Raw genomic sequence first — 22,244 nt, forward strand, 5'->3', positions numbered from 1 at the left:
AGTTGTGTTTTCTTGACGCCAGCGAGACTGCGTCCATCAGCCACAGACCGTCCCTGCTGTCTCACTCTCTCACACCTCACTCTCCACGCCAGTCCTCCCCTCTGTTGCCCAGCAACGCTCTTTAAGTGGGTTTAAAAATAAATAAATAATGCCGCAAATAGACTCTTCTTGGGTTTTTTAACATGGAGAGGGGAACGACGTTGCATCTGTCTGGGGGCTCGCCACAGCCCTGGGAGAACAAGCACTGTTCGTCTGTGGGATTTTGAGATGCCAATGAAAGAGTAAAGTATTTAACTCCCTAGTGATTTTGAGGCTGTAGCTTGCATTTTATTGATCACAAGGTATCTCTCATCGCTGAAGTTATATGGCTTGTAATTATAATGATAGTAGTAATAATAATAACTAATATTTATTTGTATACTAATTTGTTATATAAATGCAACAAAGTGCTTTACAGATTTTTTTTTAACAAAAACGAATATGAAAAAGTAAACTTTAATACTTTTTTTTTTAAAGGAAAACAAAGATCAAACCATTCATTCATTCATTGTCTGTAACCTTTATCCAGATCAGCCTAGTTGGAATCACTGGGCGCAAGGCGGGAACACACCCTGGAGGGGGCGCCTGTCCTTAACAGGGCGATGCACATTCACATATTCACTCACACCTACGGACACTTTTGATTCTCCAATCCACCTACCACACTCTTCACAGACAGCCACCCGGAGGAAACCCACGCAGACACAGAGAGAACACACCACACTCCTCACAGACAGTCACCCGGAGGAAACCCACGCAGACACAGAGAGAACACACCACACTCCTCACAGTCACCCGGAGGAAACCCACGCCGACACAGAGAGAACACACCACCCTCCTCACAGACAGTCACCCGGAGGAAACCCACGCCGACACAGAGAGAACACACCACACTCCTCACAGACAGTCACCCGGAGGAAACCCACGCAGACACAGGGAGAACACACCACACTCCTCACAGACAGTCACCCGGAGGAAACCCACGCAGACACAGAGAGAACACACCACACTCCTCACAGACAGTCACCCGGAGGAAACCCACGCAGACACAGAGAGAACACACCACACTCCTCACAGACAGTCACTCGGAGGAAACCCACGCAGACACAGAGAGAACACACCACACTCCTCACAGACAGTCACCCGGAGGAAACCCATGCAGACACAGAGAGAACACACCACACTCCTCACAGACAGTCACCCGGAGAAAACCCACGCAGACACAGGGAGAACACACCACACTCCTCACAGACAGTCACCCGGAGAAAACCCACGCAGACACAGGGAGAACACACCACAATGGTGCAGCAGGTCAAGTCTCTGTATCCACGTGGGTTTCCTCTGGGTGCTCTGGTTTCCTCCCACGCTCCAAAAACACAGTGGTAGGTGGATTGGTGACCCAAAACTGTGTGTGTCGCCCTGCAAAGGATTAGCGCCCCCTCCAGGGTGTGACCCCACCTTGCACCCAGTGATTCCAGGATTCTTGTTAGGTTCCGAACCCACCGCGACCCTGAACTGATAATCGCATACAGACAATGAATGAAAAACCAATTTTCTTTCTGAAAACGTACTGTTTTGCAGTAATTAATTTTGCCACGTATTAGTTGCTATATTAGTTCCTAAGGAATTGTAAAAGGCCACAATTAGAAACATTCATTCCTTTATTCTGTTTGTGTAGGAGCTTCATCCTGTTCAGGGTTCTACACAGAAACACAAAGCAGAAACGCAACCTGGACATGAAGTAAAATCACAGGCACTAGTTATGACCCACAGACTGCCTGTGTACATCTCTCCTTTCTTTTATTACATTCCTTTGTTTGTAGCATGATGTGGGTGGCAGCGAAGCAAGCAAACAGTACGTACAGTACAGAGCTGAGCTCAACACCACACGAGCGCCCTAATGTGTGTATTTACTCTGTGATTAAAGACAGTTCTGTTTATAGCAGCAACAGATTATTAATCCGTGCTGCAGAACTTCTGAGGAAGAGGTAGATGTATAACATATTTTACAAACTGTAAATTACCTGTCAGTGATGAACAGATTTCAGCGAACGGCAGCTCAATTACAGGCTTCAGTCTCTTGAGTCACAGGGAAGGTTTTGTTGAAATGTAGACAAGGTCGAATTGGCATGTCCAAACATTTACTTATCTGAAAATAGAGCACGTCAGGGACGACTGAGGACAGCCTGCACACTGCCCGTGACGCATTTTGCACTTAGCAAGAACTCAAGAGTGATACAAAGTTCTCGTATTTATCGCGCACACTCATGCAGCCCTCTGGGGTGGATATGAGTCTGGCATTTACTCGCCAACAAACAACAGCTCTTATTGTCTGAAGTGGATGACGCTGGGGCACCGATTGTATCTGCGTTACAAGGTTGTGGAACTTGTGTAATAGGCTAAATGTCCTGGCATGGGATCCGTCAGCTGACACCATCTTCAAAACCACACAAAGTAACTTCAAGAGCTGTGGTAAAATGGATGCAACCCGTGTAGTTACCATAGTCATTAATGTGTAGTGTGAGTGGAGTTCAACGTTAGCTTTGACCCCGCGGTCAGTAGCACATTCGCTATGAGCGGGGGGTTGGCGGAGGGGATATGGTTACACTGCTCTAAGGCTCTGGAAGCCTGCCACTCACAGGGAGAGTGGCCTTTTGCCTTCCCTTGAATCACTGTGTCACATTTATTTGAGTCACTGTCTTTACTCAGACTGGGTCACCGTCTCTTAATCTTCAGGGACAATGCAGGAAATGCCTCATACATTCCTCAGAGTGTTTGTTTGTGTTGGACCAAAACACGGGTTCCTCACTCTCGTGATCTACACATTAGCTTCACACACAAGGAGCCAGTGGTTATTCCATGAATTCTGAATAAGAAATGTTTAGATTTATAGCTCTGTGATGTAAGGTTCATGTACTCTTCAATCCGTGCAGTGTTTTAACAATGATTTAAGAGCTGAATCCAATGTTTCAACAGTTAAAGTGAACTATAGGTATCTTTAACATTTCATGATTTTGTGGCTTTCACTCGTGGCCCTCCCACTCACTCCTGCCTTTGGGAAAGTGGCAGTAATTGGCAGATAATACGCTATAAGCTTATTACAAAAACTAGTTTGTGTGAGGCTTTTGAATTTACAGCTTACAGCTGGTGCAACCAGCCCTTGGACATCATCGTAGATTTTTTTTTCCCCTTCAATTTTACCACAGTAAGTGGTCTCTGATATATATATAATTGGAAGCAATTGGGAATACATTTAATGTTGGAGGCTTTTATATGAATTCTGCTAAAGCACTCTTAACCTTGAGTTCAGTACCAAAGCATTTGGTTTTACTTCAGACAGGTGATTAAAGGGACGCTAAGTGAGATTAGATATTTTCACTCCTCGGCTCACCCTACAGCTGCAGAGCGTGATTCACTTTTACAACACTGTCCTGAAATCAAGGGGAGGTAGGGGGTGGGTTCCTACCCTCTTCCAGAAGTTCCATAATGCACTGATGCACTGAGGCTGGAATCACGACAGCAAAGGCTCTGTTCTCACTAGTAGAGGTCAGTGGAACAATGAGAATTGTTTTGAAGCTGTATTATTAATGAATAAATACTACCTAGTGTTCCTTTAAGTGACCCAACAACATCAAGCTACTGTACATACATCTAACATTGGCTTATTAGAGAGGGACGTGTCAGAGGATAATGAATGGGATAAGGACGGATGTAGGGGTTTTTTTTTTGGAGGTGGAAACAAAGGTTAGAGTGGAACGAAATGTTCTATATTCTCCACTCCAAACATAAAAGATCTGTTCTGACAATAACAGAAGGTCGATGGCACTGAACCACCGCTTAAAGAACCTGTAAGTGTTTGTGGTAGAGAGAGAGAGGGAGAGAGCTTTGAAAAAGGCTTTGAGAGGACACAAAATGAGCCTGTGAAACTGGATAAATATTCTTAGACTATGCGTGAAGAGACTGTTCTCGGAATCTGCTGGGACATAATGTAAAAACCCTTCCTTCTGAGAGCGTATATTCATCCCCAGGATCAGCATCAAGAAAAGCTCTCTTCAGCTTCAAAACAAAGGCTGCTTCACGATGATTTTGCCCAGGGCTCCCTCAAACGAGCACTACACCAGTCCCTCAGCTCGGTGGGGGATGAACTGTTCGAACTGAAGCTTCCTTGAGTATGTATCAAAGTAAACCCAGATTCTGCTCTGAGGTAACTGGAGTAAGTGGGTGATTGTTTATCACAGTTGCAGATGATCTGACCCCATCATCTGGAACATTCTTTGTAATCCGTCACTGTTACCGTGACCCTGGGTCGGCCTGAGGTTAGACGTTTTCTTTGTAGAGGCTCATGATTAATCAAATCAAACTAGGAGCTGTAATCAGAACCATGGCCAATGTTGTAATCATGCAGCCGCTCGGTAACTACTGTGACAAGCAGAAGTGAGGGCAGCAGGCAGCTTCTACGCCCTCCTACATCCCTTACTACTCTTCTATATAAACTGCTCTGTCCCATACAAACAGAGCATTTAAAGATATTTACACTAGTTTGTGGTTGATCTGAAGAGTCCTGGATATTTATTATTAGCTAATAACTAATGTAGCAGATTGTTCTCTCTGTGTCTCCGTGGGTTTCTTCCTGGTGACTGTCTGAGGAGTGTGGTGTGTTCTCCCCATGTCTGCGAGGGTTTCCTCCGGGTGACTGTCTGTGAGGAGTGTGGTGTGTTCTCCCTGTGTCTGCGTGGGTTTCCTCCGGGTGACTGTCTGAGGAGTGTGGTGTGTTCTCCCCATGTCTGCGTAGGTTTCCTCCGGGTGACTGTCTGTGAGGAGTGTGGTGTGTTCTCCCTGTGTCTGCGTGGGTTTCCTCCGGGTGACTGTCTGTGAGGAGTGTGGTGTGTTCTCCCTGTGTCTGAGTGGGTTTCCTCCGGGTGACTGTCTGTGAGGACTGTGGTGTGTTCTCCTTGTGTCTGCGTGGGTTTCCTCCGGGTGACTGTCTGTGAGGAGTGTGGTGTGTTCTCTCTGTGTCTGCGTAGGTTTCCTCCGGGTGACTGTCTGTGAGGAGTGTGGTGTGTTCTCCCTGTGTCTGCATGGGTTTCCTCCGGGTGCTCCGGTTTCCTCCCACGCTCCAAAAACACACGTTGGTAGGTGGATTGGAGACTCAAAAGTGTCCGTAGGTGTGAGTGTGTGTCACCCTCTGAAGGACTGACGCCCCCTCCAGGGTTTGTTCCCGTCTTGCACCCAGTGACTCCGGACCCACCGCCGCCCTGAACTGGATAAGGGTCACAGACAATGTGTAAATGAATGATTAAATAATGCAGCAGGTAAACCCTTAATTCCAGGACTCTTCCAGTGATTTGGAAAAGCCTTACAGGCCTCCTCATGCCTTCCCTCATTTGTATCACAATTGCTAATGCAATATATATCACATTCGGGAAGTGTCCTTATAAATCCCAGTGTTGTCTTAAATCGAAAGCCCCTGCTTATTGTCCCTAATTAGCATACGTTTGTGCCTGCTAATCTCCATAAAAGGACATGGAACTACAGGAACGTGTGCACACAGGGAAAAGCACAAACTACAAACCCCTGATTTCATTAGACATCATTGTTTCAGGGGACCTATAGCCCCCTTAATAAACCTTCCCATAGAATAGGAAATCGTCCCCTATTCGGACACTAAAAGACATGTTCCGTACTGAACTGATGCTGTACGTGATTTCTGAGGATGATTTGTTAAAGACGGACACAGACACCACAGTTCTTTCTGAGCCAGATGTGTTGCTCTCTGTCTCAAAATGTCCCCCAAAGTGTTTGTGAAAGCTGCGCAAATGGGCTTTAAGAAGAAATATCTACTTAAGGACAGTTGATAAATGAGGCCCATTGTTTTTCTTACCCACCACTGCCAGATGTTAAGCACCACTTCACAAAACTAATGCCGATAAATGACTATATCAAGATTGCTTTTAACCCCACAAGCATCTGGAAGCTCAGAGGAGAACACCACAGCTGGCTTCCTTAAGCACCTGAACACTGACAATCCGTAAGACAGCTGGGGTCCGTATATTAGTGGTAGGAGTAATGGCTGTATTTATTTGATCACACAGCTGCTCCCTTACTAGCTTCAGGAAAATGAGCCCAATTTCAGTAATGAGAGTTGAGTCATGAAGTATAGGCCATTCATTTGAAATATTTGCTCCTTCAGTTTTCCCTTTTCAAAAGAATTAGCATTTTCGAGAGAGAAGAAAAAAAAAGCCCAGGTCCCAATTTCACACACATGCTGCATTCAGGCTTTAAAACCTCTATTTAGCAGCGGACCCACTACATAATCTGACGATTTTAGGAGACAGATATTCTTATAAATATGTTGAAAGTGATTGCAACTGCAGCTCCAGGGTCCTGGAGGTTGTGGGTTCGAGTCCTGCTCCAGATGACTGTCTGTGAGGAGTGTTCTCCCTGTGTCTGCGTGGGTTTCCTCCGGGTGACTGTCTGTGAGGAGTGTGGTGTGTTCTCCCTGTGTCTGCGTGGGTTTCCTCCGGGTGACTGTGAGGAGTGTGGTGTGTTCTCCTGTGTCTGCGTGGGTTTCCTCCGGGTGACTGTCTGTGAGGAGTGTGGTGTGTTCTCCCTGTGTCTGCGTGGGTTTCCTCCGGGTGACTGTCTGTGAGGAGTGTGGTGTGTTCTCTCTGTGTCTGCGTGGGTTTCCTCCGGGTGACTGTCTGTGAGGAGTGTGGTGTGTTCTCTCTGTGTCTGCGTGGGTTTCCTCCGGGTGACTGTCTGTGAGGAGTGTGGTGTGTTCTCTCTGTGTCTGCGTGGGTTTCCTCCGGGTGACTGTCTGTGAGGAGTGTGGTGTGTTCTCCCTGTGTCTGCGTGGGTTTCCTCCGGGTGTCTGTCTGTGAGGAGTGTGGTGTGTTCTCCCTCTGTCTGCGTGGGTTTCCTCCGGGTGACTGTCTGTGAGGAGTGTGGTGTGTTCTCCCTTTGTCTGCGTGGGTTTCCTCCGGGTGACTGTCTGTGAGGAGTGTGGTGTGTTCTCCCTGTGTCTGAGTGGGTTTCCTCCGGGTGACTGTCTGTGAGGACTGTGGTGTGTTCTCCTTGTGTCTGCGTGGGTTTCCTCCGGGTGACTGTCTGTGAGGAGTGTGGTGTGTTCTCTCTGTGTCTGCGTAGGTTTCCTCCGGGTGACTGTCTGTGAGGAGTGTGGTGTGTTCTCCCTGTGTCTGCATGGGTTTCCTCCGGGTGCTCCGGTTTCCTCCCACGCTCCAAAAACACACGTTGGTAGGTGGATTGGAGACTCAAAAGTGTCCGTAGGTGTGAGTGTGTGTCACCCTCTGAAGGACTGACGCCCCCTCCAGGGTTTGTTCCCGTCTTGCACCCAGTGACTCCGGACCCACCGCCGCCCTGAACTGGATAAGGGTCACAGACAATGTGTAAATGAATGATTAAATAATGCAGCAGGTAAACCCTTAATTCCAGGACTCTTCCAGTGATTTGGAAAAGCCTTACAGGCCTCCTCATGCCTTCCCTCATTTGTATCACAATTGCTAATGCAATATATATCACATTCGGGAAGTGTCCTTATAAATCCCAGTGTTGTCTTAAATCGAAAGCCCCTGCTTATTGTCCCTAATTAGCATACGTTTGTGCCTGCTAATCTCCATAAAAGGACATGGAACTACAGGAACGTGTGCACACAGGGAAAAGCACAAACTACAAACCCCTGATTTCATTAGACATCATTGTTTCAGGGGACCTATAGCCCCCTTAATAAACCTTCCCATAGAATAGGAAATCGTCCCCTATTCGGACACTAAAAGACATGTTCCGTACTGAACTGATGCTGTACGTGATTTCTGAGGATGATTTGTTAAAGACGGACACAGACACCACAGTTCTTTCTGAGCCAGATGTGTTGCTCTCTGTCTCAAAATGTCCCCCAAAGTGTTTGTGAAAGCTGCGCAAATGGGCTTTAAGAAGAAATATCTACTTAAGGACAGTTGATAAATGAGGCCCATTGTTTTTCTTACCCACCACTGCCAGATGTTAAGCACCACTTCACAAAACTAATGCCGATAAATGACTATATCAAGATTGCTTTTAACCCCACAAGCATCTGGAAGCTCAGAGGAGAACACCACAGCTGGCTTCCTTAAGCACCTGAACACTGACAATCCGTAAGACAGCTGGGGTCCGTATATTAGTGGTAGGAGTAATGGCTGTATTTATTTGATCACACAGCTGCTCCCTTACTAGCTTCAGGAAAATGAGCCCAATTTCAGTAATGAGAGTTGAGTCATGAAGTATAGGCCATTCATTTGAAATATTTGCTCCTTCAGTTTTCCCTTTTCAAAAGAATTAGCATTTTCGAGAGAGAAGAAAAAAAAAGCCCAGGTCCCAATTTCACACACATGCTGCATTCAGGCTTTAAAACCTCTATTTAGCAGCGGACCCACTACATAATCTGACGATTTTAGGAGACAGATATTCTTATAAATATGTTGAAAGTGATTGCAACTGCAGCTCCAGGGTCCTGGAGGTTGTGGGTTCGAGTCCTGCTCCAGATGACTGTCTGTGAGGAGTGTTCTCCCTGTGTCTGCGTGGGTTTCCTCCGGGTGACTGTCTGTGAGGAGTGTGGTGTGTTCTCCCTGTGTCTGCGTGGGTTTCCTCCGGGTGACTGTGAGGAGTGTGGTGTGTTCTCCTGTGTCTGCGTGGGTTTCCTCCGGGTGACTGTCTGTGAGGAGTGTGGTGTGTTCTCCCTGTGTCTGCGTGGGTTTCCTCCGGGTGACTGTCTGTGAGGAGTGTGGTGTGTTCTCTCTGTGTCTGCGTGGGTTTCCTCCGGGTGACTGTCTGTGAGGAGTGTGGTGTGTTCTCTCTGTGTCTGCGTGGGTTTCCTCCGGGTGACTGTCTGTGAGGAGTGTGGTGTGTTCTCTCTGTGTCTGCGTGGGTTTCCTCCGGGTGACTGTCTGTGAGGAGTGTGGTGTGTTCTCCCTGTGTCTGCGTGGGTTTCCTCCGGGTGACTGTCTGTGAGGAGTGTGGTGTGTTCTCCCTTTGTCTGCGTGGGTTTCCTCTGGGTGACTGTCTGTGAGGAGTGTGGTGTGTTCTCTCTGTGTCTGCGTGGGTTTCCTCCAGGTGACTGTCTGTGAGGAGTGTGGTGTGTTCTCCCTCTGTCTGCGTGGGTTTCCTCCGGGTGACTGTCTGTGAGGAGTGTGGTGTGTTCTCCCTTTGTCTGCGTGGGTTTCCTCTGGGTGACTGTCTGTGAGGAGTGTGGTGTGTTCTCTCTGTGTCTGCGTGGGTTTCCTCCAGGTGACTGTCTGTGAGGAGTGTGGTGTGTTCTCTCTGTGTCTGCGTGGGTTTCCTCCGGGTGACTGTCTGTGAGGAGTGTGGTGTGTTCTCTCTGTGTCTGCGTGGGTTTCCTCCGGGTGACTGTCTGTGAGGAGTGTGGTGTGTTCTCCCTGTGTCTGCGTGGGTTTCCTCCGGGTGACTGTCTGTGAGGAGTGTGGTGTGTTCTCTCTGTGTCTGCGTGGGTTTCCTCCGGGTGACTGTCTGTGAGGAGTGTGGTGTGTTCTCTCTGTGTCTGCGTGGGTTTCCTCCGGGTGACTGTCTGTGAGGAGTGTGGTGTGTTCTCCCTCTGTCTGCGTGGGTTTCCTCCGGATGCTCCGGTTTCCTCCCACGCTCCAAAAACATGTTGGTAGGTGGATTGGAGACTCAAAAGTGTCCGTAGGTGTGAGTGTGTGTTCTCGAGTTGTGCTCTGTGATTCTGGGTAGGCTCCGGACCCACCGTGACCCTGAAGTGGATAAGCGCTCACAGAATAGGAATGAAATAGTACTTTAAAGGCAGTTTTGCGCAGACCGTAATATGTGAGGTCAGTGGACTGGATTGTGATTTATCAACAAAAGGTGAAGGTTTTTTACTAACGTTAACTTTATGTAAATTTATGACAGGTGTCTTGCTGTTCTCATAAATTTGACCAGGACAATGATACCATACACACAGCTCCATTTACACCCGAGCACTACACTGTACAGTACAGAGTTTACATCCTACGTACCTCACGGATGCCATTTTAATTAAGGGACATCCACACATTTAATTTTCTGGTTCCTGATTCCAGCTCAGCTTTGCTGTAGTAACATACCTCAGAAAATGAATAGTCAAGGTTGATGGCTGTGTTACAGCAGGGAAATAACCAAACAAGCACTGTACTGAAATCAATGCATAGGGGTGGTGGTCTCCTACCCTCCTCCAAAAGTTACACAGAGCAGTTTCTGCAGTGCTGAGCCCAGGGTGGCAATGTCAGCGGCCCCGTTTGCCCTATTACAGGTTAGTGAAACATCACAATGATTTTGAAGCTGTGATTTTAAGGTGAAGATATTACATATTGTTACTTTAAACCTGTGTGATTTGTGTTGATTTTTCTGAGATGAGTTTTTAGGGTTTACTCAAAGACCTGAGGGTGATTTTAATATTAATATACGAGTCATGAGGCTAAACTTTGAGTTCAAAACCGCTCAGATGTGAACAGAGCCAGGGACCCAGGCTTCAGAGGCAAAACGAAGGGGAAAGTCGTGAAGGAAGGGGTCACGACTAAGGTGTGCGCCATGTAAACAGTGCGCTTGGGCTCGCGGCGGCAGTGGAAGCGGTTAAAAAAAGGAGGAGCGTGTATTTTGAAGAGGGAAATGGGAGGGGGGGGGGGTGTTGAGGTGGTCGTCGTCTTGTTGTGTGTGAGAGAGAAAGAGAGAAGGGAAACGAGCACGACACAACGGCTGCGCTCGTGACGGCGGCAGCACCGAGCACGAGGAGGGCGTGTTTTGGTGAAGGGCGCTCCTCAGGCGGAGGTAACGGAGCGCAGGGACCAGGGGCACCACGGCGTCTTCTGCTCCGTCTCCCCGCGTTTGGACACGAGTGTGAACAGGCTGGGATTGAGCTGACCGCCCTTTCGGTGTGAGGTATGACACGCCGTCTCTGCTCTTATCTGCGTTACCTTATCGGCAGTGTGAACTCTCCGGGCAGTGAGGACACCACGGTCGCCGTGTATAGGCTCCGTGACTGGGTTCCTGAGGTAACGACACCGCTGCCGTTCCCATTTGAAGCGTTTTACATAGAAACAACGTCAAAACCGAGCTGCCTCGCCTTAACCCCAACTTCCCGCGCACCTCAGGCACTCATCCTCACCTGAGGAAGGAGGGAGGGGGGTGACACTCCACAGCTGTGCTCATTAACACCAGCCTTTCCACAGAATACAGTAATACAGTACTCCTTAAAACAGTAGTTCATATGTTGCTCTGCATACTTTTTTGCCCCTTTCCCCCTGTTCTTCAATGGTCAGGACCCCCACAGAGCAGGTGTGATGTGGTGGTGGATCATTCTCACTGCTGCAGTGACACTGACGTGGTGGTGGTGTGTTAGTGTGTGTTGTGCTGGTGTAGAGTGGATCAGACACAGCAGTGCTGCTGGAGTTTTTAAACCCTGTGTCCACTCTCTGTCCACTCTGTGAGACACTCCTCCCTCGTTGGTCCACCTTGTAGATGTAGAGTCAGAGACAGTAGCTCATCTGTCGCTGCACAGTGTGTGTCGCTCGTCCTCTAGTCCTTCATCAGTGACACAGGACGCTGTCGGCTGGATGTTTTTGGTCGGTGGACTGTTCTCAGTCCAGACACTGAGGGGTTTAAAAACTCCAGCAGCACTGCTGTGTCTGATCCACTCTACACCAGCACAGCACCACATCAGTGTCACTGCGGCGCTGATCCCCCACCCAAATCAGACCTGCTCTGTGAGGATGTGGGATGGATGGACAGATTAGGCAGTGCATGTCAAATATAAAGTTGAAAAAGGGTTACCTCAGTTAACTGAACTGCCGACTGATTAACAACGTGCAATGTATCATAGTCAACACAGCGCTGTTTAGAAGCAAAGTAAAGTGAAGTGTGATGACGGCTTCCCTTACATCCAAGCACCTAAGGTTGGCTGGACACTCCCCCACATCCTGAAAACGTCAACCAGAGAGTGACACTCGGAGCCAGAAAGCACTCCAAAGAACTGGCATTACATGTCCATCAAGCTGTTAAGAATGATAGAGAAGCGGCGGTGAGTCAGAGATGCCGACGAGAAACCCGATAAACAACGCCAGGCACTGATGTAATCTGTCTCCTCAAGGTCAGCGAGAGGGGACTCTGAAATAGTCCGAGACGGAATTATTATGAGGTGCGGGCAACACAAGCCCTGACTTGATTAGAGAAGGTAAACGTGCACTAAACAGAGGTGGTTGCATAACTGGCTTTAATGGGAGGCGGTAATGGCATAGGGTTTGCAGGAGGGAAGCTGGTGTGTGTAGAGGTATCATTAACAGTCACCATCACGTCTGAGCGGTCGAGTCATAAGTGACATTACTGAAAGAGAACCCATGCTGTTGACACCGTTTTCCAATGCTACTATACGAAAGGCCTCGGCTTGTTTACTTATTTATTTATCTATCTTTCTTTTAAAAGAAGAGCCGTGTGTGCTTTTCACTCTCCGATGTGTGAAATTGATACTCACCCCCTGAAGTCATTGTGAGAGCTGTGCTTGAACAGCTGAGATCAATTATGAAAGGGGCCATTGTGTTTCAGATATTGCAGCCGGTGTTTTGAAAATATGACAAGTTCGTATGTGATGATGATGGTCCCCCCCCCCCCCTTCCATGTCCTTTCCGTTTGTTGAGCAGCGTGTGGGCTGGAGTCCTCTGGAGATCTGAAGAGCCCTGATCCGCTGCACAGAGGGATCGTCTGGCAGGAAGAGACCCCGGCTCTGCAAGAATTGGCATTCCCTACGTCGGACCAGCTGGCGAGGGCGGCGCACCTGTGGAAATCCAACTTTCTTTTTTCGGAGAGGACCCGAGGAGGTGCTCGGGCACCGTCCGTGTTCGCGACCCGCTCCCGCGCCTCGCGGTTTGAGGAAATGCGAGTGATTGGACGGGCCTTTCCACAAGAAGGCCCTCCTCATCTTGAAGAACATGTTTTCAGCTGACTGTCAAAACAGCTTTATACAATTCTGAGAGATGTGATATTAAGGCATGCGCTTCTGAGACTTAATGACTGAACTCTGCAAGATTGCAACAATCGGAACCGACGTATTTGCAGCTTTCCGTCTTCTCTGTTCGACTGTGGAGGGCCAGAGCTTTATCAAGGACATAGTCATGGTAATGTCCCAGGGCACCTACACATTCCTGGCATGCTTCGCCGGGTTCTGGCTGGTCTGGGCTCTTATTGTAATGGTGTGCTGCTTCTGTAGCTTCGTGCAGCGCAAGCTGAAGCGGCGGCGTGAGGAGAGGCTGCGGGAGCAGTGTTTGCGGGCCCTGGAGATGGAGCCTTTGGACTGTACGGCAGCAGCGTACCCGGCCAGAGAGACCCCTCAGTTCTGCCCGCCTCCTCAGATGTTGACTCCACAAGTGCCCATCTCCCACACCATTCCCCAAGGGAACTGGACTGCACCTCACGGTAAGGTTCATTCCTGGCCTTCATATTCATACATAAAGAGTAAAAGCAAGGCTTTGGCATAATCTCTATGCGCAAGGTCAGCTAGGCCTTCGTGCGTAGGCAGTAGAAGCCGTGGACTGATTAGAGAGAACAGAGAAAACACTCAACCCACCACACACAAAGCCAGACGAAGTAATGGATTGCTTAAAGGGGAGGTCCATATTTTTTCACACCTGAGCCTAAACATGATTATGGTCAGAGCTTCAGAAGCTGGAATCACTGGGTGCAAGGCACCAGTTCATCTCAGGGCATCAATCACACACTCATCCAGGCGCTAACACACACACACACACACCTGTGGACTCTTTTGAATATCCATTTATAGACTGTGGGAAGAAACCCACACGGGCACAGGGAAAACACCATAAACACCCCCCAGACAGTGACCAAAGGAAGGGTTTGAAAAAACATATAATGATAATATGTTGGTATCTCAAAATGAGGGCAGTACTTATGACTGTTCTGTGTCTTTAAGCACAAGGCTATAAAGTTCATTATTGTGCATTTAAGAGAGTTACAGGCAGAGGGTGCCGTGGGAGAACACCTCGAGAATAACACAAGCTCAGTAGTGAGAATGAACAGACAGAAGACCCTTCACTTGACTTTTTGCTCACAGGTGTAAGGCTTAATCTCTAAATGTGTGTGATTTGAGCCTCCATTCGCTGGAAAATAATCTGCTGTGGTGCGCTAAACCACAAGCGCATGTTAGCTGGCCAGCTGTGCTTCTAAACAGTGTAGAACCATCGTATTTCACATATTTTAGACCTTTTTATCGTCAAAACATGGCGGTGTGCACAGTCAGGCTGTGCTGAACTGAACTGCACAGTGCCGAAAACCCCTCATTCAACCCAAGCTCATGGATATGAGTGCACACGCCACTCCACGGTGATCCCGTATACTGTGTTAATATTTTGAGACTGTATGAAAAATGTGGATAAAGCCCTTCCCTAATAAACAGCGCCACTGTGCTACGTTACAAACTACAAAGAAGAGAATAGACTGAACGTTTGGGCATTATATTTGTCGAATATTTTATGAGGGAAACAATTAAATTAGTGTCTTTTTTTAATTTATAATTTTTCCTGCTAAACACTTATTTGCGGAAATGGTATTTAAATGAACCTATGTGTTTAAATGTTTAAAAAAGTGTACTGCCCCTTTAAGAATCAGCCTTGCACTTGCATAACTCCTAATGTATAGCTTCTTAAATTAACTATAAGCGACTATTTCTGTTGAAACAGTACAGTGCCTTAATAAGAAGATTACGCCCCGGTGACCCTTCAGCAAACCTCAACATGGAACATCTTGTCTGCTCACGCGGGGCATGCAGGAGAAAGCGTCCGCACCTCACACAGTGCTGGCAGCCTGAGCTGAATTCTTTCATATATGACATGGTAACAGAGAGCGGTGTGTGTGGGCGGTGAGTGGGCAGAGGAGTACAGCAGTGAGCTAGCAGCACCGAGAGAGCTGGGCTAATCATGCGCTCCTGCAGCCAGGCAGACTGCCAGATACAGAGGATCTCGGCCTGGGGCAAAGAATGTCCCTTTAAAGCAGGGCCAGACACACAGGACTGATGACCACACATTAAGACAAGGGCTGAATAAGAAGCCAGCTCTTTAAAGACTTTGAATCAGGACGAATACAATGGTGAAACGAAGCGTCCGCAGTACCTCGACAGATCAGAGTCGTGAAGTCGTGCTGTGATTTCTGCAGGAGCTCAGCGTGTGAATAGCGTCCAGTGAGAAAGTTATACGCGAGCTAATGAAAGAGTCTTTTTAGCACCTACCAGCCTTAGCGTACATCGTGAACCATCTCAGCTGAAAAGAACACAGTTGAGTGCTGTAGAGAATCATTTTTACGTAACTGATAATCATAAACTCTGAAAATAGATCACCCAGAAGGAAGTGTCAGATTGTGGTAAAAATCGAAAGGAAGATGACATTTACAAAGAACAATAAATGATTGCAGATTTAGAGCGATATGGGCAGTATTTATTGAGCTATTCATACAGAATTAGCGCCTCTCTGTATGACGTCAGGCCACAATGTTTGCTAATGCAACATGCCAGACGTCTCTGCATGAAGTTAGAGGTTTTCATGAAAGTCCATCCCATGCAGCTTGAATATTCTCAGGTAGATTTTGCAGGGAGCGTGGAGTGTGGATAGTTCGTCCAACGGCATCCCACACATTTTCACTCTGGGACAGGTCTGGTCATGACATCGTATCTGTGTCTTTGGGGCAAGCTTTTGAGATGTCGTCCTGGTACTAACTGGAAGACACAGTCGTGGCTGCTGGGTCGGACAATCCGTCGGTTCCCCATCTCCGTGGTTCATGTGGGTTTCCCAGATCCTTCATGTTGCTGGTGCGTTCTTCCATTTCACGGCCTCCTACAGTTCACCATCCTCAATGCTAAGCTTGGGATAGAGTGTGAAATCAATGGACTTCCTTCAAGGGATGAAGCCCATTTAAACCTTTAACTTCAGGAGAAGTGTGGGATGAGTCAAAGGGGTCACTAGGGGTGGGCAAGATGGCCCTAAAATAATATCACAGAAGCAAACAAGAAAAGCCAATCAGATGAAGCGCTGATTAAATTTCAGCTCCGGTGAAAAAGCCGAGTGCAGCCTTGAGCTTGATACATGATAAAAATGTGATTCAGATTTCACCTCTTATCTTTCGGGTTATGTTTCCATGACAACTTCTAGAGCTTCAGGAGATGGTACATTCTTTTTCTGTCTCCTCCTCATTCAAGACTTCATTTCTGAGGGTTATTAAGGCCAGGTGGTGTATAATCAGTGGCTCTGTAAGTAGGTACTCTCTGATCTGATCTGGTTTGATCACATGTGATTGAACCTGCTCCGTGTGGAAGGGTGGATTCTGTCCTGTGAGTGTGAGGAACATTTTCAAAGCCTGCAAAAAAGGATTTAAAAAAAAAAAATGCAAGCCACCAAAACCCTTCTAATTCCAACATGAGACAGAGTGTGCTGGTGATAATGGTGAGGGCCGGTAGACAAAGTGGTAGCGTCAGAATCACAGGGTACATTTGGATCAGCTTGCAGTAGGACAGTTCACAGACAAAAACATTGCACATGCAGACCAGCTCAAACCCGATTCTGCCAAGCAAACATCGGCCCACATCCTTATCTCTGGCCTCAATACGGTTGTTTATCACTTCCCTCACAGGCGCAAACCTTAAACAGCTTTTATCTGGTGGGGCGAAGGGTGACCTTGCATGGGCACTAAAAAATAAAAGCCTGTCACATCTGGCGGTAATAAAAATAAAATGGGCAGCCTGGGTATCATATTGTTCAGCAGTTTCGCCTCAACATGTTCTTCAAGAAGGGGGCGGCACTGTGGTGCAGCAGGGAGTGTCTCTGTCACAGCTCCAGGGTCCTGGAGGTTGTGGGTTCGAGTCCCGCTCCGGGTGACTGTCTGTGAGGAGTGTGGTGTGTTCTCCCTGTGTCTGCGTGGGTTTCCTCCGGGTGACTGTCTGTGAGGAGTGTGGTGTGTTCTCTCTGTGTCTGCGTGGGTTTCCTCCGGGTGATTGTCTGTGAGGAGTGTGGTGTGTTCTCCCTGTGTCTGTGTGGGTTTCCTCCGGGTGACTGTCTGTGAGGCGTGTGGTGTGTTCTCCCTGTGTCTGTGTGGGTTTCCTCCGGGTGACTGTCTGTAAGGAGTGTGGTGTGTTCTCCCTGTGTCTGTGTGGGTTTCCTCCGGGTGACTGTCTGTAAGGAGTGTGGTGTGTTCTCCCTCTGTCTGTGTGGGTTTCCTCCGGGTGACTGTCTGTGAGGCGTGTGGTGTGTTCTCCCTGTGTCTGTGTGGGTTTCCTCCGGGTGACTGTCTGTGAGGAGTGTGGTGTGTTCTCTCTCTGTCTGTGTGGGTTTCCTCCGGGTGACTGTCTGTGAGGAGTGTGGTGTGTTCTCCCTCTGTCTGTGTGGGTTTCCTCCGGGTGACTGTCTGTGAGGAGTGTGGTGTGTTCTCCCTCTGTCTGTGTGGGTTTCCTCCGGGTGCTCCCGTTTCCTCCCACGCTCCAAAAACTCATGTTGGTAGGTGGATTGGCGACTCAAAAGTGTCTGTAGGTGTGAGTGAAAGTGTAAGAGTGTGTCGCCCCCGCCAGGGTGTGTTCCCACTTTGCGCCCAGTGATTCCGCGTACGCTGAACTGGATAACAGTTACAGACAATGAATCGAAGAACATTCATTCATTATGTGCAGGTATGACCTGGTTATTGAGTTGGATAACTACTTTACACTTTCTAATCCAAATGCATAGATTGAGCTCTCACTGTGAAGTCGCCAGCCTGAGACCTTTTCCTGTATCCTTTAGTTTGGTCGAACGACATTATTGAACGTCTGATGTTAGTAATTGGCTTTTGTCCTCCACCGTTCAACAGATTTAATCTGCCTCTGTAGCAAGGGCAAGGTCACACTGTAGAAAGGACGGAAACCACTGTTCAGTTTACAGAGGCTTATTTCTGTCAGTGAGTTCAGCAGGAGACGTTCTCTTGATCCTACAGCCTGGTGTAAGTGCTGATGGAACAAGGGTCCGATGATAGTTGGAGCGGCCCAAACCGCATTTTACAGAACACTCAGTGCTTTGTCACATCTCCGCTGTTGAAAACAATAATTTTCACATTCAGTTTTGTTGAGCTAGTGCCGCGTTGCTTCTCATCATTGGTTTCTATGTCTCAGTATCCGCTATGTGACAGCTACACCTTCTTTCTTCTCACAGTGGAAGAATGGACACAAACATGTATTTGATGTGAAGTGAGAATGGATGAAAGCTGTAAGTGCTGTGGTTTTGTATTTTTACCAGGACTCTTAGGAAGTCCGAGCCCAAGGCATTCATTTATGTTTATCTTGGAAATCTGCTTTTGAAAAGTCTTGTTTTTCAGTCATTTTTCTTTGTCTTTCCTTGTGACAATGAATGAATCTTTTCTGAAATGTTGCACGAGTAAGAAGTCTGTAAGGCAGCTGAGGCATTTGAGTAGTTGTCAGTGGCTTCTATGGAAACATTTATTGTAAGATGCAGCTATTTCTCGTGGGTTTTAAGACTGAAAGATTGGAAGGAGAACACACCACACTCCTCACAGACAGTCACCCGGAGGAAACCCACGCAGACACAGGGAGAACACACCACACTCCTCACAGACAGTCACCCGGAGGAAACCCACACAGACACAGGGAGAACACACCACACTCCTCACAGACAGTCACCCGGAGGAAACCCACGCAGACACAGGGAGAACACACCACACTCCTCACAGACAGTCACCCGGAGGAAACCCACACAGACACAGGGAGAACACACCACACTCCTCACAGACAGTCACCTGGAGGAAACCCACGCAGACACAGAGGGAACACACCACACTCCTCACAGACAGTCACCCGGAGGAAACCCACGTTTTCTGCCCTTTTTCATTAGTGCACATGTGAGATGAGTTGTTGGATTAACAGATCTATTTATAAATATTGTGGTGGACTGCCGGAGTCAGTGTGTGTCTTTCTCACAGCAGCCATCACTGCTTCACCAACATCTGGAAGACAACGAGGACCTCCATCAAGGCTCTGACATTGCTTTCTTTATGTAGCTGTAAAGGGGAGTTAAACATACTTAAGTTTAAATTGCATTCAGCTAAGGAAACTTAGATAGTGTCGTAGTTTATTATTAAATACAAATAAAAGACTTTTTATTATGTGATTTAACACAAATGCTGTCAAAATGTACAAGGGATCAGTGATTAAGTGTATTGTCTTATAATGAAGGAACTTCCAAATACTAGATATCAAAATAATATATTCCAATTAGACTGGGTTTTTTCTTATTGATTCCTAGTGTTTAACTCTCGACTTCACAAAGTTAAACCTTGTGTTTTCTGTCTCCCTGTAATCCCGATGATCCCAGTTCCTGCTGTTCCGGTTGACAGCGACCACTGCGGGAAACCCCCTTGCTACGAGGAAGCGGTTCTGATGGAGGATCCTCCACCTCCTTACAGTGAAGTTCTTGCTGATCCCAGAGGAGGAACATACACTAAACCAACCCCCTGTTCTTCCAGAGAGCACCAGGAGTCGGAAACCAGGAAGACGGCTCCGCCGGTGACGGTGTTCCCCGAGCGTGGCTACTCCTCTCTCATCCGTCTGCCCTCCGTACGCCGCTGGGACTCGCTGGGACACCTGCTGTCCACCATGGACCTCAACCACAACAACTTGCCGGCCGAGCCCCAGGCTTCGGCCATCGCCACCATGCCCCGGGAAGGCCGGACTCACACGGACCTGGGCCTGCGGAACCTCAGGGGTCTGGATCACAACTACGGACTGCCCACCGCCTTCCCCCTTCTCGGGCGAAGTACAGCCGTGTGAAGCCCTCGACGTTCGGACCATTGGGGAGCACTTTTTGAGGCGGGCGCTGGTAATGGTGAGTCATTCCTGCTGTCCAGGAGACTCCGGCTATTAACCTGATGACGTTGTTTTTTTCTTTTTTCGGGAGTCGGGAGGTGGGAAGAGCTTATCTGGAGACTCAAAGGACCATGCCACTTTCCCCCCCCTCAACCTTGTATCAATATGAGAAAATTATACAACACACGTCTCTCTCTCTCTCTCTCGCGCTCTGTGGCATCTTTGCCTGATGCAGAGCAGCAGCTATTATGTGAGTGTTGTTGCTATGGCTCCCGGGAGCCGTCTGCAGCCCACCAACGCCTAGCCCCTTGCGGCCTCCTCTCTTCCTCTTTATTTTTCTCCGCAGCTTCAGACTGATATAATACGAATGACATTTGTAATTCTGTCTTTGTAAACTAGGTCTAGCACAGGGCCACAACAAAGCAAAATATTCATGGTCTGTACTGTAGCCATATCAAAGCCTGGGTGCCAGATTTTGCCAGTATGGGGCTTTCTACCTTCTGCTTTAAAGTCTGAAATGTCCACTTTCCAACTCTACAACACGTTTTCCTCACTGCAACGTAAAGAAACACAGTGAACGTTAGATCTCTCTGTCATTTCAGCACTGTGATTGCTCCACTCACTGATTCAGAGTCAAGCTGAGGTCCTCCAGGCGTTAGTACTTGGGCTTCATGGTTTAGAACGGCCCTGCCGTGTGAACAGAATTGCACGTGACAAGGCTCACAACAAACGTTTTTATAAAATTGCTTCTTAAAACAAGGCCCTTAAAGAGATTAAACACATTGATCAGATTCTGTTGGTTTATTAATAACCGAAAAACCATTTTATAGAATATACGTAATTGAACAGACATTCACAAGTGGTTGTAGGAGAAGAACGCAGCCTTTCTGCAAAGACGTCTTCATATTTTTATATACTATATTTGTAAATCTACATATACACCATTTTTAACATTTTACTTGATGGTGTAAGTAGCCGTCGCCAATCTAGTTTCCTACATGTAGTTTAGAGCTTCTTATTGCAGGTCCAGAGTAAACAACATGACTCATTTTGCTATGACGATTAGCTTTTTAGCATGCTAGACAAGAGCAGTAGCTGCTATGTAATAGCTGTAAACGCTAGCTAAATTAAGAAGACATGAAAAACAAACACAGGCCTCAGCCCACCTGAATCCGCCTCTAACGGGCTTGATAATAATTACCAGTCGAGCCTGTATCAGGTGTTGTGGCAGGGAACATTTGAAACTGGTCCACAGCCGCAGAGCACAACAAACGCAGCGTACACAGACAGTGCTAATCAGCTAATGAGTTAAATCTGCCGGGTTAAATGAGGCGAAGCGCTAGAGTGTAGCGCTGTGGGCCTCCAGGACTGGTACCTGACACTCCTGTGGTAATTCGGTCTGGGACACTCCCAGTTTAATAGTCTTTATCACTGTTTTCTGACTGTAAAGCAGCAGGTACGTGTACTGGCACAGTTTGTTTCCTAGCCTCGCTACATCATGCTGCTCAGTTGTACAAAATGTACTTTATAAACTGTGAAACGTCGCCTTGCTGCTTTCTCAAGGTAAACATCATGAAATACAGAATACTGCACAAGATGTTTTTTTTTTCTTTTCTTCCCTCAGAAGGATCTGGAACTGTTTTTTTTATTTTTTTTTTATTTTTTTTTTGAAGTAAAGCTTTCTCCAGAGAAATTGCCTGCTCCACAGGAAGATGTTCTGAATCTGCCTGGTAATTACAATTTGATAACCGTCTGGTGTCTTCATTCGCTTGGAATGTCTCCCACAGCTTTTAATTCATTACTCAATGCGGGTACAAGGGGAGACATTTTTTCAGTCTTTTTTCTCTCTGAGCGAATGCTAGTATCTTCTTCTGAAGACTTTTCTAACGGTGCACTTTTTCATGTCCCTTAATGTCCCCCCTCAGACTGATAAGTCCATTAGTGAGCCTCTCTTAAATAATGTGAATTCAAATTCATGGGCATTTCTTTTTTAGCATGCTTTTATGAAAAGTGACTGTTGGCAGAAGCCGCTCGGAGACTGAACTCAAACCAAACCTCGTTTTATTTCACCATTCCCAACTTCACTTTACGTGGAAAGTGTGAAACGTTGAGCGCTGGGAAAACAACAACGACGACAGCCATGAAATCAATACACTGTTTTTTTACATGTATGAGCATTTTTCTTTGATCATCATTGCTTTAAACAGCAGGTGTTTGTGAGTACAACATGGTGCTGTGCTGCTACACTCAGAAACAGGCATAAGAAGCAATATATGACTGGGAGAACTGGATTACTGTCTTTTTTTAAGTGGGTTTGCTCAATTTC

At 47.3% G+C, this 22,244-nt stretch overlaps 1 protein-coding gene across 1 annotated transcript; it reads left to right on the forward strand.

Moving 5' to 3' along the window:
- The first annotated feature begins 10,775 nt into the window (after positions 1 to 10,775).
- Positions 10,776 to 22,204, forward strand: LOC136668954 (proline-rich protein 7). Its single transcript, XM_066646725.1, has 3 exons — positions 10,776 to 10,962; positions 12,717 to 13,488; positions 19,428 to 22,204. Exons 2-3 carry the CDS (start codon positions 13,083 to 13,085, stop codon positions 19,880 to 19,882), a joined length of 861 nt encoding a protein of 286 aa, XP_066502822.1. The 5' UTR covers positions 10,776 to 10,962; positions 12,717 to 13,082; the 3' UTR covers positions 19,883 to 22,204.
- Positions 22,205 to 22,244: the final 40 nt, after the last annotated feature.

Source organism: Hoplias malabaricus, chromosome 15, assembly GCF_029633855.1.
Source record: "Hoplias malabaricus isolate fHopMal1 chromosome 15, fHopMal1.hap1, whole genome shotgun sequence".
Classification (NCBI taxonomy): Eukaryota; Metazoa; Chordata; class Actinopteri; order Characiformes; family Erythrinidae; genus Hoplias; species Hoplias malabaricus.